At 36.5% G+C, this 17583-nt stretch overlaps 1 protein-coding gene across 1 annotated transcript; it reads left to right on the top strand.

Moving 5' to 3' along the window:
* The first annotated feature begins 1777 nt into the window (after positions 1 to 1777).
* ccnd1 (cyclin D1) lies at positions 1778 to 13563 on the top strand. Its single transcript, XM_034053435.3, has 5 exons — positions 1778 to 2224; positions 3609 to 3824; positions 4382 to 4541; positions 7724 to 7872; positions 10671 to 13563. Exons 1-5 carry the CDS (start codon positions 2027 to 2029, stop codon positions 10824 to 10826), a joined length of 879 nt encoding a protein of 292 aa, XP_033909326.1. The 5' UTR covers positions 1778 to 2026; the 3' UTR covers positions 10827 to 13563.
* The last annotated feature ends 4020 nt before the right edge of the window (positions 13564 to 17583 follow it).

Raw genomic sequence — 17583 nt, 5'->3', positions numbered from 1 at the left:
AGTAAGTCATGGAAACGCACAAAAAACGTCATTTAGAAAAGATAACAAATGCGATAAAGCATGACTATCTTTTGACACATTTAAAATCCAGGAAGAAAGGGTACAGACAGCATTTATTCAGGAATGTAATCAGAAGGGCTAATCCGTAGCCACAAACGTCGTCGTCAGTTTACATTTGTTTAACAGTCTTAACAAAAGGTGAAGAAAGGGATAAAGAAGTCTTAATCTGGCTTTATGCAAATCAAAATAAACGTGGCAATTTGATAACATGACTTGCCAGGCCTGTGGCAAACAATACTTATCTAACTAAACAACAAACAATCGAGCTGGCATTACAGGAGCGTAGAAAGATGCATTTCTTTAAGCAGAATTACTTTACATGTTCAGACAGGATTGTGTATCAAATGATTGACACGTGTACAAGACTTTTCAAACGATTTCATGTTTTTGTAAATCATAAAATAATTACTTTTTTTTTTTTTTTTTAAATCAATTTTACAAAGGGGGCAAATTCATAATGCTTCCTCTAAAAACACAGTGTTATAAATAGTGGATAGCATACCAACGTTTTCTTTTGTATAAAATTAACAAGATTTTTTGTTTTTTGTATCATCCACCCATTGTCCAAGATTATTGTAATGTCAGTTTGATATAAAATTGCCCTGAAGTACATTTAAGTACGATACAAACTTTAAAGATGTAATGTGTGTATTCGCAAATTAATAGTTATTTATTATGTGTCATAGGTTTTAATTTACTTTTATCTGTACGTGTTTTTACGCTTGTGATTTATCTTAATTTTTTTTAAATGATCCCTAAAATATACAGAAGACCCGCCAGAGTTCCTGTTTCGAGTCTGCCTGGTAACAGATCTTGCCCCCATTGGTTTAAACTAATTTGAGATAACTCCCAGTTTTGGAAGAGGAGGGGTGTGTGTGGGGGGGGGGGAGTAAGTTCCTAGGAAATTACTGTCAAGTTTCTTTTTCAAGTGGGCGAGTTCGTTTATGCAATATTGCCACACACAGAATAAAAGCTGCTTAGCACTTTTTTTTTTTTTACTTTAGCGTGTAATTATATATATATATATATATATATATATATATATATATATATATATATATATATATATATATATAACTAGATAGATAGATAGATAGATAGATAGATAGATAGATAGATAGATGTTTTGCAAAGAAAAATATTATTAAGCTATACTACTTTTTATTTGTTGTATTGTATGTCTCTCTGACAATATGTCTTGACAAATGTAGGTACTGGTAAATGGAGCAGCCATCAAAAATATATTGAGTTTAGTGCTATAAATTATATCATTCAAAATCATTAGACGAAAAAAGTCGCACATTGTAAAGTTATACTGAACGACCTCTGCGGTTTTTTGCGAATAGTAATAAAGCAAAGTTATATATCCACTGAAATATCTCTCTTTGCGGTGTTTTAGCGAATGGTAATAAAGCAATACTGTAAATTAAATAATTGAACACGTCTTTGCCGTTGTTGCTTTTATTGACATTGTTTACTCACGCAACTACACAAATAACCGACAAAATGATTTAAAGGAAATGAAAGTGGGGCGATGAAAATAAAATTGAAGAAGAAGAATCCGCCTTAAGGACAATTTTTGTGAATGTGTCTATTATCCATCCCCGATGTCCCCCCGCCCCCCTCCACGGAAAATAACCTCCCGTTTGTATACTCAAGCCCCGCTCCGGCTGTGCAATGGGAAGGACTAGCAGCTCGTGGGGTGTCTCTTTAAGACTTCGCCCTCCTCACAGTGGCCTCTTCCTCTCTTATGCTCACAGAGCTTTGATCTTTGCTTAACAACAGTAACGTCATTGCTTAGCAGGGAACGAAAGGGAGTTTTGTTGAAAGGAGCGAAGTTTGAGAGCCTCCAGAGGGCTAAAGCAGCAGCGGCAGCAGCAGCAGCAGCAGCAGCATCCAAGGCAGTTCTTGTAGCGCTCTTTCTGAATCCTTCGAAAGCCCAAAGCTTGAAAAAAAAGTTTAAGACATGGAACATCAGCTGCTGTGTTGTGAAGTAGAGACCATCAAGAGAGCCTACCAAGATGCGAACCTTCTAAATGACAGAGTTCTACAGACTTTGCTTAAAGCGGAGGAGAACTACCTTCCTTCTGCAAATTACTTCAAATGTGTGCAGAAAGAAATTGTGCCTTATATGAGAAAAATTGTTGCCACTTGGATGTTGGAGGTTTGTGTGAAAAAAAAAATTCTGCAAGTTTTTTGTTCTGACACTATCTGCCCTTTGGACCCACTTTTAATGCACATTGCAAACTACGGAATTATTTAAATATGAAGTCTTGTCATCTTTCTTGCACCACGTGCATTTTTTTCCGATTTAATATATATATATATATATATATATATATATATATATATATATATATATATATATATATATATATATATATATGCATGCGCCTAGAACGTATATAGGCTGGAGATAAGTTTTTTTTCCATGGCTTTCTAAAAACGTCCTAATGCGATCTACACCGTCTTTGTAATTGTATTACAACGGAGTGGCTGCAATATTAAACGTTCGTTTCTTGTCAAGGACTGAAAGCCTTGTGAATTATTTTATCTGAATGTATTTTAAATCAACATCAATGTACACGTATGCAGTGTAACTCGTGCCAGTAATATGCGCCATCTTTGTTCCTCACTGTACTAAAGTATTTAATATATTATAAATTTGTAAAAAATAATTGACATAACCAAAATCCACAAATACACCAAGGTCAGTTTGTCTATATGATATATTTTTATATATAATCTCACCAGATTTTGAGAAAGAAAACGTTAGTTTTTTTTTTGTTTTAAGTTTTTCAGAGACCCACCATGCGTAAATGACCAAACGTCAGAAAGTCGCAATTCAAGATCTATTTTAAAAACTATTTATTTCACCTAGATATTTTTTAAGGCAATAAATGTAAACTTCACATATTTTGCAACATTTTCATGTATTTTATGTGTGCCGTTTCACGTCACTTATATTTTTAATTAATTTTTCAAAGTGCGTTTTGTCACGTCTGGCTAAATGTCGCATGTTCCTTAAGAAAAAGCTCTCCCTCACAACCTTAGTTCTTTTCCCCCAGAATTTGACCTCAAAATCAAAAACGATCGATTGCATCTGATAAAAGACCGTTTTTAGTTCATTTTCATGTATTTTTTATTCAGCAGAATAATTTTAAAATATTTTAAAATATTTTTTGAAAAGATGACGAACTACAAAAATCATGCAGAAACGTTGCTTGGACGCCACCTTGATGTCTTAAAAAAATGATAGCTAAAAAAAGAACAACAAATCGCTTAATATTATAGAAAAACGTATTTAAATGATTCAAGTGTACATTTGTATGTGGTTATATAGTTTGTAGCACATAAATGTATATGTTTTATTGAGTGTATCTATATCAATGCAAAAAGCATCCTACATTTTTTAACCATTGTAGAATTACAAAGTGATTCATAAAATATATATTATACTATCAATAAATGTATTTCTAGATTATATTTTAATACCTTTTCATGTAAATGACCTAACTTTTTTCATTTTTTTATTTTCCTAATTTTAGGTGTGTGAAGAACAGAAATGTGAAGAGGAGGTTTTCCCATTGGCTATGAATTATTTGGACAGATTTTTGTCAGTGGAGCCCACAAAGAAAACCAGATTACAATTATTGGGAGCAACTTGCATGTTTTTGGCCTCAAAAATGAAGGAAACGATCCCACTTACCGCTGAGAAGCTGTGCATTTACACCGACAATTCTATCAGGCCCAGCGAGTTATTGGTAATTTAACTTAAATATGTTGTATTTGTAGGCCTACTTCTTATATACATCATAAATAGAATAAAGCTGTAAAGAACATCTGTGGTTAATGTAATTTCATATACAGATGAGTTTATATTGCAAGCTGCACTGAAATTCACTTGAAATAGTTAAACGTTCTGACCATTTTGTATATACAGTAATTCGCTTAATCCAGCCTAGTTCATTATAGTAAAGCCTAATTAATTAAGTTTGGCAAAACATACGTTATTTGTTGTTATCTATATTTATTCAGTTAAATATAAAGTCTTATAATTATACCATAAAAAATGAACCATTTCTTTACCGTGGTCATGGGTTATTGGAGTTACACATAGAGCGCTAGCGCCCTCTTGTGAGAAATAAATGACTAAAATGCCTGCTCATTTATTTATTTATTTATTTATTTATTGCAAGACATTAGGTAAACCAGTTTTAAGACCGTTAACTGAATTCAGTTGTTTTGTAAAACAGATGCATGTTGCTTCCAATATATGTTATAACGATTGTTCATTTTTCTTATTTATTTTCTTGAACAGCAAATGGAACTGTTGGCGTTAAACAAACTGAAATGGGATCTGGCTTCAGTGACCCCCCATGATTTCATTGAACACTTCCTTTCCAAACTGCCAATCCACCAGGACACCAAACAGATTCTCCGCAAACACGCACAGACTTTCGTGGCTCTTTGTGCAACAGGTACGCAGGGGAGTCGCTCAGCTATCTGCACGTATTTCAGGGGGTGTTACATTTGGGAATGCTCATTTTAAACCCTCCCCATATTTAAGTGCAATACACTTAGGTAATGATTCGTGTCTACCTTAAATTGTAGACGTGGATTATTTAATCTTTGGCTAAAAGGTAAGTACCAGTAACAAGCAAGTATACTGTAGGACGAGCCCCTGAAAGTGAAACACAATCTGTGACAGTAATAATATGTTTACAATTTTTGTTAACAAAAAAGTATGGAGACAAACTTAATGAATATTCATCCTTTTAATGAAACGACACGCTGTCCTTAAACGTCCGGTACTTAGTGAGAGAGATGAGTTGCATTGTGGGATGAAACTGTGTTCAGCCACCACTTCCTTAGTTGCTCCATAAATGGTTTTATTTTTAAAAAGCAGAACTAAGAATAGAATAGAACAAGAAGATGAGATAACTGTGGTAGAATGCAAATCTTGATTATCTGCACTTAATTAGGAAAGGGTAGTTTGTTTAACAGAATGCGTAAAAACTCTGAATGTTAGATTTGTATGTAGTAGTCTACTAGTTTGTGCTGGAGTAACACTATGCAGGTGTTGGGTTTTTAATAACAGATAAGGGATTTTGTCTTTTAGTTGTCCTTGTCGTGCAATCAGCACAAGTGCTACTGGTGTGTGTTCTTACTGGGTATGATGGGTTGTAAAGGGCAGAGACAGCGACTTGTGGGTGCTAAACGATTCCCTAGGGCTACGTTGTCGAAATATTTTGTCAAATCAAGCTTTTGGGGGAATTAGCCTTAATTCTGTAAATTCATGATATATCAGGATTAAAAGGAGCACTTCAAATAAAAACTGACCATAAGTCAAAAGTATCACATGCCATATATTGTTCTCCTTATCATTTACGAAAATACTAACTTATTTGGTTTTGGTTGTTGTCTGGTCTGGTGAGCAACTCCATTGAAAGTCAGAAGGATTTCGTTTACCAAAACACTAACTTATTTGGTTTTGGTTGTTGTCTGGTCTGGTGAGCAACTCCATTGAAAGTCAGAAGGATTTCATTTACTTTGCACTGCTGGCAGTGCAAATACAGAGAAACCAGAAGCTGTTAAAAGGTTGTGAAGCATTGTTAAAATTCCAGCACTTTGATCAATTGCCCTTGCTATTGTTTTCCCAACATTGTAAGAAATAACACATTAGCAGTTGGTTCAGTCATGGTTATTTGTAACCCTCAGCTTCCTACACTGCCACAAACAGCAAATCATTTTTAGACCAACAAATATATTTGGATTGCATACAAATGTTCCACTTCTTCTATTCAATTGAGGGTGTGCAATCTACTAAAGCTCAAGGAAGGGAACGCAGTTTAGTACATGGGTTCCGTGCAGCAATTTCCTCTTTATTAAACCAGTTTAGCTGGGTGGGGGCAGGGAGACTGGAGGCTTCACTATTTTAAACGGGGGATTACATTCAAGGTGCTATTATGAAGAGTTCCTTTTCTGCACCCCTTCAATAGTTTTCTTAATAGAAATGGATTTGTGTTAAGGCAGCTCTTTTGTGCTGTGGTAGGTTAGGAGGAAAAACTTCACCAGTTGTGCTGTTTGAAGTTAGCACTCAATTGAGGTCAATCTTCTGCTCAAGAAAGTACAAACATTAAGAATAGCACCCAAGACAATGCAGCATTTAAAGGAGCGCAACAAAGGTGAAAATTAGTGCTGTAGCTTTTAATTACATGTTGTTTGCTATGTAAACACATTAAGACAAGTACGTTTGTAGGGGAAAAGAAAGAGAGCAGTTCCTGTCTGTGCGCCAGCCCAGGTATGCAACTAGTTCAAACCTGTTGCATCTCTCTCTTTGGAACAATTTCTGTAAGTCATTTTGATTGGCCTTAATGAAATATTTTCAATCATAGCCCATAGCTCTTGTAGAGATGGATGGAACTGACCCATTTAGAAATGAAAAGAGGTGGCTCGCTTGTTCTGGTTTTATTTTTAAGAGCTGGGCTGCTTGCTTTGTCTTCCCTTCAGGGTGGCTGGGATTCCAGCTTCTTTTCAACAGCGCTGAAGTTGTTTATTCCCCTTTGGATGGAGTCTAGGATAGGTTAGTGGGGATATGAGCATAAATGAATGGGGCCCCCTTTCCTTTGTGCCTGTGTCAGGTTTAATTCATCTCACCGCAGCCTCCTTGTTCCTGGGCTTTCAATGGTGCGAGATGAGGCGATGGAAGCTGACAATGATGCCGCACACTTTTACTTATGGGGAGAGGGGGCATCCAATTACAGGCTTGAGGGCCTCTAATTAATATGCTGAAATTAATGGCCAGTGCTGTAAATAAACTCTTGTTGTTTTTGACAATTGGCAGGCCAAGTCGCCTGTCTGAGGTGGTTCTGGGCACAAAACGGGTGGGCGTATGATTGCCTTGCATTAGAATTATTATCTGTTGTCCACATTAAACTGAAAGGTTATTTTTTTACTAAATTAAAGATGATTCAAGATTTATAAAGGCTTTATTTAAAAATAAACAAGGAATATATATATATATATATATATATATATATATATATATATATATATATATATATATATATATATATATATATATAATTCATCACAATACACAATATACAATTGGAAAGCCATTTTAATTAAAAAAAAGGTTTTCTGATCAATTTTATTAGTTTTTTTTTTTTTTTTTTTTTAATTGTAGGAACGAAAGTTTTATATAATATTTTCTCTGGCCTTATAAAGAAAATATATGTGAATGGCAGAGGCTGGCCTCACTAGGCTTCATGGGAGTGGCTTGCAGAGACCTACAGCATTGCAGGCTGGCAGGGCACCCAGCCACTTGTCAGCATGGTGTCACATCAGAATGTCGCTGATTGTTCGACAGTTCTTGAGGCCCCCCCATTATTTAGTTATGCCACATAATGTGACCCCCCCCCCCCACCTCCACATCGGGTTGCAAGGATGGGGAACAGCCAATGAGAAGAAGCTTTAAACAAAGATTTGGCTGTTCAATTGGCACCTTTTTAGTTATTTTAATAATTATCTCTAAAACTGCAGTGAACAATTTTTGTTAGGCCTTAAATATAATGGTTGTCACTAGGCAACATGTATACATGTAAGTTGCTGAAGTGTGCACAGAAAAACTAAAACATGTTTTCTTTTTTTTTTCCAGATGTTAAATTTATTGCTAATCCCCCCTCCATGATCGCAGCTGGGAGTGTAGCAGCAGCTGTTCAAGGCCTCCACCTTAAGAACACTGAAATCATGTTATCATCTCAGAACCTCACAGACTTTCTATCACAAGTCATAAAGAGCGATCCGGTAAGTGACACGCAACATTTTTTGTTTTAAATGAATACATGCACGTTAGCAAAAAAATTAATAAAACCTAAAATCCAGGTCTCATGCATAATATGTCATAGTCTTTGCTTATTACTATGTTGGATCTCGTTGTCAATAAACACAGATGTTACCAGCATTAAATAAAGGAAATGGGATCATATAAATGTGCTAAACAGACCTCATGGTGTCTCTGACCTTTTGTCCCACCCCCCTTACAGACACCTCATTGTGTCAAGTGGGGCCAAAAGTCTTTCATTCAGTGTGTTCTAATTATCTAATTGGGGTTTATTATGTGTCAGACCCACCACTGAATACCCACAGTAAGAATTTGTGGAGCTGCAGTCTGCAATAGCTGCCACGTTGCTTGGCTCGGAGAGGATCTCCCATTCTCTCCGGTCGCTAACAGGAGATTTGCATCAGCAGGTAGCTGGGCAATAAACACCTCATGAGTCAATGAGCCAGGAAGAGAGCTTCCAGCCAGGGCTAAAATTCAATGATCCATGTTACAATGATGTTTAAAGTCAAGCGATGTGATTGCCTTTGTCTTGTCAATGAAAGGGTCGGTTCTTGTGCGGTCTGGAAAAAAAAAGAAAACTCCCAGAACGAATGCAATTTTACCCAAAGTGATCTGGTGGACTGCTTGTTAATCAAAGTCTGTCAGCTCTGAAGACTCCAAGTCTGCAAAGTGGTTTGCCCTGAATAATGGTTTACTAATGAGTGTGGTGTTGGTATGCATTATGAGGCACCACCTTGAAAGATTGGTTCCTCTGAATTTGATTTCAAGCAAGATTTTAAATTTGTAATCTTTATAATCTATATAGCGGTAACAGTTTATTTTGGGTTAATGAAAAGGGAAATGCATTGTTAAGACTTTTTGCCTTCCTTTTAGACATACAAAGGCACATATAGTGGACGACTAAGGTGGAAAATAAATGGCACTTGATTAGAAGTTCTGTACGGCCCATGTTCATCTTGGTAGGGTTCCAGTTTCCTGTTTTTACTTTGATCAGAGGTAATTAGAACCCAAACAATCACAATTCTGGCCCTTGGGTAATCCTCCACATTTGAATGGTTCCATCCCTCTTATCCCAAAGCGACTGAATTGCTGTACCTATCATTGTTTTCAGAGCCAGGAATTTGCTAAACCAGATTGGGTTTCTATCCTTTCATGGTTCATTGTCTTCAGCCTAATCCCCTGCCCACCCACTTGAGGGGACACCAGTGAATATACTTTCATTGTTCTTGGCGTACCAGCTCAGCAGATACCACCAAGAGTAAAATGGACAAAAAGTGCCTGTAGTTGGTTGAGGACCTTATCAAGAGTATTCTGTCAATGACAAATGGTTTTTCCTGGCAGCTGATTTTTGTTGTTTAAGGTTTGATAAAATAAACCTTGGGAATACCTACTAGTTTTACTTGGATAGTGGAAAGTTGGTGGGAACATGCAGCCTATTCTGGTGATAAGATAAGCAGGTAACAAGATTTGTGTCAAATTTGGCTGATAGCAAAGAATGATACTGGAAATCCACGAGGAAGTTGTCCACATTTCTAATGCCAGCTTCTGTTATCTATTATTCTTTTTTTTTTATTGCTCTCTAAGGGATTTTAGAAAAAAGTGCAACCATCTACATTAATTTGAAGTAGGCCCTTTTCAAACTAATCTGAGTTAAAATTAAAAAAATATATATATACATCTGTTGTAATTTGGTTCCACTCTCAAATCACTTTGAAGAGGAAATATGGATGTGAATTGTGGAGAATGCAGGTCAGGAGTCGTGTGGTTTCAGTAGGTGCGATATGGTGGGTCTAGTTCATTGAGAAGCTAGGATTAACCACCCTAGAAGGGATCTGTCTTTGGGTGGAGGAGGGGGATCAAACGGAACAGAAACCCACGCCTTTCCAAATGTAAAGCTTCCACACTGAAAGCTTCAGAGAGGGGGCATAAGAAGGAAGGGGGCTCTTACAAGACAAGCTTGTGAATGGTGACAGACTTGAAACAGGACAGAAAGAAAGCAGCAGTTCGTTCTCACTCATGCGGACGCTAACACTTTTTATGTCAATTTCTTATGGAAGAGTGGCTTCACTGCATGGACTGAGGCCTGACAGAGGTCAAAGAAAATGACACAGAATAAGGATAGCTAATGATGTTTAGTTTTAAGATACAGGAATTGACCAACAAGTGGCAGCTGACGCTGTGTTGCGTGTGGCATTCGGTAACAAGGCAGCAGGGCTGTGTATCAGAGTAGAACCACGGTAGATTCGATTGTGCAGTTGCATGCTGTGTTTTGTCTTCCTTTTCATTTTTTTTAATGTATAAACTCTTAATGCCCCCCCCCCCCCCCCCCCCCCCGAGTCATGGTGGTTGACTGCATGCTGGCATTCAGGAATGTTTGTATCACACAAGAAATCAGAGATTATCTGCTCATTAACTGGGCCTGGTAGTTTTTTCCCCATCCGGGCATGTAGTGAGATGTAAGATTGATTAGTTCACTGATGGGTGGCAATGACCTTATGCATCAAGTGCCCACCCTTAAGTGTTCTGGCTTATTCAGGAAACTAATCTTGCCTAGTAAAGACAATCTGTGAGCATTGTTAATAACAGTCAGTGCTAAATGGCATATTGATGTTATAGTTGTTATTAATTATTTTATTTTGCTTAATGTAATATTTTTAAAAGTGCCATAACATTATTGCTTTTTTTAACAGCTGCAATAGCACAGAATGTCCAAGTACTGTAAATGCTTTAGTATTGACCATTTTTTACTATTCATTTCTAGGACTGTTTGAGGGCCTGCCAAGAACAGATTGAGTCCCTTCTTGAGACAAGCCTGCGCCAGGCACAGCAGCACAACATCTCTTCAGAAACAAAGACTGTTGAAGAAGAAGTGGACATCTCCTGCACACCAACGGATGTGCGAGATGTGAACATTTGAGTGGACTATCCGTGGAGTTTGCCATGGCAACTCAACAAAGGGCTTTTCAGGAAGGACATGATGGCCTAGCATCACCACACAAAAAAATAAGTAACAGAAAAAATATCTCCAGGATGATTAATACAAAAGAAGGGGAAAAAAAACGCTTTGCTTCTTTGATTCTCCTTGCTCTTTTATTTAATTTTTTTTCCCTTTAGCCTGTGGCTTTAAAATAAAAAAATAAAAAAAACACAAAACTTTTAAAAAGTCCAAACCCCAAACAAAAAAATGGTCTTTATATAAAAAACAAAGAGAAAAAAGTAGTATTTGCATAACATGTGTTGTGCTACAAAAATAGACATTTTTATACAAAACATTAATCAACTAGTTTTTTTATACAAAAAAAGTGCTTGTGCCTATATGTTTATTAAAAATAGGCATAAACACAGAAAAAATGTCTCCAGGGGAGGTATTAGATTTAGTTTTTTTTTAAGTGTGAAAAAAACATTTTTAAAGTGGAAGAGGGTTTGTTAGATAGTACAATTTTACATTTTTCCCTACAAAGTTGAACTTTATTGCAGCCTAGGCTTCTCTGTATCTGCTTATGCGTTTAGTCACTTTATTATATTTTTGTCTAGCCATTTTTATTCCACTTTTTTAGAGCTTATCCTCTTCTGCTTTGAAATGGTTAATGTAACCCAATAGATTGTGTATTTTGTTTTAGCATACATTATTATATGTTACTCTTTAGAGTCTGTGGATTACCTAAACATAAGGCTTGAGGTGCCAGCATTATCACTGCCTAAATAGATCCAAGTTCTGCTCGTATATAGTTTATTATACACATGGGCAGTGGAGCTACTTTGTTATTGTCATTAATCTCCATATTTCAGCAGTTATCTATGTGTTAAAAAACGGACTTAACTAAAGTCGTTTTAAAGCCCCTGGTGCAATCCACAGCCTCGTTTTATACAATTTTTTTCTAACAAACCATTCCATTTAAAAGCACTTTCAGTCAATTAGATATTACTGACTATTCTGGAAAACAATGTGGGACGTTACTAAAGAAAATGGAATGGTTTCAGAATATTGGAATCCTTGCGTTTTACACTGCAAAGCCAGCATATTTAACTATAGGGTTATTTAGGAAGGAAGCCAGATGTTGAAAGGAGTTTCAGTGAATGTGTTTGACTTCCTGGACTGCTGGTGTTGCATCCTTTCATCCTGTGTTTGAAAGAGTTTGGTGCCAGCTTTTTGAGTAGGGTCCAAAAGGTGTACATAATATGCACACATGATGACTAGGTTAACTCAAGAGTTTCCTTCTGTTTTGGCGACTGAAGTGTTTAAACACTTAAAATATGTAATTTTATAGTAAAGATAGAGTACTATTTATTGCAAAATGTCGTTTTTTGTTTAGGCCAGTATGGATTTTGAAATAATGCTTAGTCTTTCTTTAAGATTATTTAAATCTGTTTAGTTCACATTTGCTAACAACCTGATACATTGTGTACTTATTGTGCGTTTTAATGCAAACACTTCAGATAAATCTACGGGCCCTACTTGTAAAAAAACAAAAACAAAGGCAATGCAAGATAAACGCCATAGTTAATAATGGGTAGAATTGGTGAACTTGAAAACAAAAACAAGTATCATTTCAGTGTGTTCCCCCATCCTTAAATATAAATTTAGATACAATTAGAAGATTTGCACAACTTGGAAATATACCAATTTTTAGGTATTCTTTTAGAAAGTAGTGAAGGGAGGAGTTGGAGAAATAATTGAAGTTGCTGTGTGAGGAATATGTGATGGCTTGATGTACGTGAATAACTACCGATTATAAGGTGTTGATTGTAAAATGAAAAAGAAAAAAAATGGAGTCGACACTCCTTTTATTGAGCTGCTATGAAAGATTTCCCAGCAAAAGTATGAACAGTTAAAAAAAAAAAAAAAAGAAAACAATAACAATGCTTTTTTTTTTTCCTCTTATCTAAGTCATTATGTTTGCTGCTATTTTGTGGATCTTTTTTTTTATTACAATGTCAATATACTGCCATGTGATAGGTTTTTTAATTTTCTCATAGAAAATTATGATGTAGTTTTTTTTTTTTTTTTTAATGTGATCAGTTTTTACTTAATGTGATTTCTGCGCTATTCCAAAAAAAAAAAAAGAAAGAAAAAAAAGAATGAAAAAAAAAAGTTTTCTGTCCCACCATACCTCATGCTGCAGTTGTCAAACTTATTGTTATTTAGACCGGGTTTTTACATTACATTTTTAACTCTGTGCCTAATAGTTTTAAACTGCAATCTGAAAGGCATTTATCATTATTCCAAATGGGTCCTGTAGTGTGCAAATAGATAGCATAGATTGAAACTGGTGCCATATGTAACCTGACCATATAACTCTTTGAGTTTTAAGCTGTTTCATTGAAAGAGACTGTAATCCCCTTTTAGGCCATTAATGGCCAACTTTTATATATTTATAAAGTATTTGTACACAGGTATGATGGAAGTTTTATATGTCTTGTCTACTCATGAAGCCATTGTGTGTTCTGGGTAGTAATTTAACAATTCATTAAAATGTCTTTTTATATTTTCAACAACAACAACAATGACCATAAGCTATACATTTTTACTTTTAAAAAAAGGAATTAAAAAATGTATATACTGCACAATACATTTTAAGTAGACACGATTTAAGCAAACAGCTTTTTCTATTGATTTTTATAATAACTATTAAACTACTATTTTGAGATGGAAAGTCAGGATTGTCATTTAATGGGTCTCTAATCTGTATCGCTAACCCTTTACTGTACACCATTTGCTTACAATCTTATCAGATTTTCTGTATATTTTTTCTCCGTTGCAAAAGTATTAGAGAAACAAACCCAAGTTTAAGTGAGGGTATTAACAACAACAACTGTCCTTGCCTGTAGGAACATGCATTAACTTAGCCATCGTCTATTATGCTGCTACCCTTATTTGTTTGTGGAGAGAAGAAGGAATCAAATGGTGAAACATTTCCTTATAGCGCTCTAAGATATTATTTGCAAAGCTACTGGCAAACACAGGACCCAGGAGGACTGGATATAATCTGTTCAATATCAGGAATGTTTGTTACCTCAAAAAAAGATGATTCTGTATGTGGCATCTCTGTTGATCTGGACCCTATGTGCATCATAAAACAAAGAGCCTTCCTGTCTGAAGATGGTGTGTAGACCAGGCTTCAGGGTCTCTGTCGTTTCAGGACACCAATGCAATCCCTCAGTCTTTACTGGGTAACAATGTGGCCCTGCAGCCAAAACAATGCTGGGGTTACCCCTTCAGAATGGGAGCTGACAAGAAAAAAAAAAAACATGGTTCTGTCTGCACTTTAATTCAGACTGGAGGGCAACAAAACAGTAATTCCTGGGTTCCCTTTTTGTTTGGAGGAGCTGTTTTATGCAGAATGGCCAAAGGTTTGACAGAGAGCCCACATACTTAGAGATGTTAAAACTTTGACTTCTTAGCAGTTACTGGTCTGAAATGCACATTTTTCACCAACAGACCTGTATTGGGCATGTTTCCAACAACAAAGTAATCTAGAATTAAAAACAAAATAAAAAAAAATAAACTTGACTTGTGTGTTTCTGTACAAAAAAAAGGGGGGGTGGGGGGGTGTTGGGACTGTCTGGGATTAAAAACAGCTTTGAGCCTGTAACTATGCCCCCCATCTTTGTGCAGTATCTGTAAATTCAAACCCCCCCCCCCCCCCCAATCTCTAAAGAACAAATTAAAACATTATAGGCATCCATAAATTACTTCACCTGAGATCTTAAAACTGGTTCACTCACACATAACATTGCCTTGAGCTAACAACAGTGTTGAGGTTTAGTGTACAGGGGTTATTTCTATATCAGCAGTAGATCGTAGTAGTGTACAGCTCTGCTGTTTTACAGACCTTATTCTGCCTTTAGTAGTGTTAATGTAAATCAGTAAACCACTTCTGATGGAAAACACAGAAGTTGAATGCAGCATTTAAAGGTTAAAAAACATAACCCCAAGGTGAGATATCAGTATATTCAAAACTACATGTATCAGCTAAAAGATATTCCACAGAAGACAAAAGAAAAACAGTGGTATAACTAGTGCTAAGAAGAAGCAGGACATCTGTATTTAAAACCTGGATTATACAGGGGGGGATATTTATTTTGGTTTCGTGAACCTCCCAGAATCTGGGAATTGTTTCTGTCGCACCATGAAACCAGTCTATAAAAGTCAATCTCCTCATTCCAGTATCGAACTAGGGCTGCCACGGGTTCCATCTGCAGTCTAAAATCCAATCTGGGCATTACACAAAGGTCAAAGATCACTGACATGTATCCCCTTTCATAGAGTTGCCATTTACCTGCTCCAGAAGGAAACCAACTGAATTGATATCTAATCGCTGTCAATTCAATCCTAGTGGCAGATGGACCAAAGGGGCAGATCTAAAATAGTATGTGCACTTGGTCTACAGCCTATTTTGCTGTTTCAGAAATAGTAGGTTTTAAACTTATTGAAGTTACTAATACTGAGCATGTGTTACAGCTGCTGATATAAACCTTAGTTACAACAATTTGGATTTGAATTTCCCTTTAAAGTTCTTGCTTCAATTACAACATTCAGTCACAGAGTGGCACTGTATTCAATTTGAAAACTTTATAAAGAAAACTGCTATTAACATTCCTCAAGAGATTTCCATTTGTTTTATTTATATCCTTGTACCCTCGCTATCACAACTACTTTAATTTTATTTAAACTGTACTAGTATCACAATCTGAGTTTAAAAATAGATTTTGCCCAGTCAAGTGAAAATCACAAGCAATTACGTTTGATATTTCTCAGAAACTACTGTACCATGGTGAGGAAATGCCATTAATTATTTACAGTACAAAAAAAACAAAAGAAAAATAACTAAAACGTTTTTGTGGCATTAAAGCATATTTTGGAAAAGTACATATTTTGGAAAATGGACTGATTTTCTTTAAAAAGTTTTAGTTTCATACAAACTACTGAAGGCATACTTTGTAGCTTAGTAGGAAACTGTTCAAACACTGGGCTCTGACTACATCAAAGTATGTGGATTGACATGGATAAAAAATACTATATTATACAATTGACAATAATTGTACTCCAAGCATTTCATTTTGTAATTGACTTATTTTAGAAATAACTTAAAACACATTTGTTAGGTCTAACATAGGTATCTTTTCATTAAGTCCTTCTGTTTGTGCAGTCAGGCCTGCAGTGTCACTGAGAGTGAGTGCGTGTGTGTGTGTGTCTGTGTGCGTGTGTGTGTGTCTGTGTGTGTGTGTGTGAGAGACATAGTATACACTGTTTTGTTATGCAAGGAATGCCTTTGATCAGGGGTTTCTGTAAAAAACCATGAAACTCTAATCCGTTCCCACAGTCCACTAAACGTGAGCTGGACAAACAGTGGACAATGGGAGCCAGAACTGAGGGAGATTGTAAAATAAAGGGCTGCTGACTCACAGCACTTAAAATTAGGCAGTCAGTGATTTTGTGTGGCATGTCTCACTAACCCACTGTTTTTAAGGTAGTTGAAGATTAACGCTTTGGAGAGAGGTTTGGGAATTGTTGCTTATGAAGGTTTAAGGTGCTCATTTTAACTTTGTATTGAAAGCAGAAGACAACATGTTTTCTGCTTTGGTAATCATTTAGTAGTCCCAATTAAATATTAGAAACCAAAGCACAAAGCATAATAAAAATAAAAAAAATGATACAGCATGTTGCTCACTTTTTTCTTATCATCCAGTCCCGAGATGGTGGCTGTTGTCAACGATCTTAAGGGTTCACGCTCTATTGAGGAAAGAAATCGGATTCAGTCTAGAAACCAAAGACCACAGATAGAGAACTGCATTCGTGGTGGTTTTGTGAATGGGTGCAACCCAGAATTGTGGGGTTAAAGCTGACCAGACAAGTTATGTTCGCAAAACTTTCTCTCAAAATATATTTAAATTAATACAAAATAAACTGAAGCCTTTTTTATGGATAAATTAAAGTCTGACATGGTGCCATATAATGTCATTTTAAGTGGGGAGTTGGGTATGCCAGTCATTGATTTAGTGTGTCCAATTAGAATTTCCCTCCCCCGATTTTCTCCCAATTTGGAATTGCTAATCTTTGCTCCTCATCGCACCAATTCCCCACATGGCTCAGGAGACCCGAAGATTCACTGGGCGTCCTCCGTGAGCAGTGAGCTACCGGCCTCTGGAGGAGGAGGGCCAGCCCTGCAGGAGTCCGCTCTGAGCTCACCGGGCACCTGGCCTGCAGAAACAGTCCCCACCGTTTTTTTATCTCCCCAACCCACGGAAGCACCTGAGCCAATGCGATGCTCCCTTCGGAGACCCCAGCGAAGACATGCCTACATCGCACAGCCAAGACGTGAACCTGTGCTGTATGACTCACCCTGCGCACCATGCACAGTTGTCAATTTCAAGAAATGATGCCATCACAGATGTTTATAACTGCTGGAGTTATAATGCATTTTAATGGAATAATGTCTGTAATGCAAAGTGCACCGTAACACAAAGACACCTGGACCTGCTTGCTGCTTTGGATTGGGCACAGCTTTTTAAGAGATCTGGGCCACAGCACTTCTAATGATGTTTTGAAGGGGAAAAGTAATACAGCTTAATAGCAACAGGTCCCAAACTGAACCCAAAGCAGTAATAATTACCATAGTAAAACAATAGTAAAGTCTAGTAGAGTCTAGTAGAGAGTGAAATTATGATAATTA

Source organism: Acipenser ruthenus, chromosome 27, assembly GCF_902713425.1.
Source record: "Acipenser ruthenus chromosome 27, fAciRut3.2 maternal haplotype, whole genome shotgun sequence".
NCBI lineage: Eukaryota > Metazoa > Chordata > Actinopteri > Acipenseriformes > Acipenseridae > Acipenser > Acipenser ruthenus.
Note: the sequence above shows the minus strand (reverse complement) of the source record. Positions and strands in the feature narration are given on the sequence as shown.

Excerpts from the sequence above, each read along its gene's own strand:
- ccnd1 (XM_034053435.3), top strand. The coding sequence starts at position 2,027 with ATGGAACATCAGCTGCTGTGTTGTGAAGTAGAGACCATCAAGAGAGCC. Across the intron at positions 3,825-4,381 it reads TCAGGCCCAGCGAGTTATTG|CAAATGGAACTGTTGGCGTT; the intron begins GTAATTTAACTT and ends TTTCTTGAACAG. Across the intron at positions 4,542-7,723 it reads CGTGGCTCTTTGTGCAACAG|ATGTTAAATTTATTGCTAAT; the intron begins GTACGCAGGGGA and ends TTTTTTTTCCAG.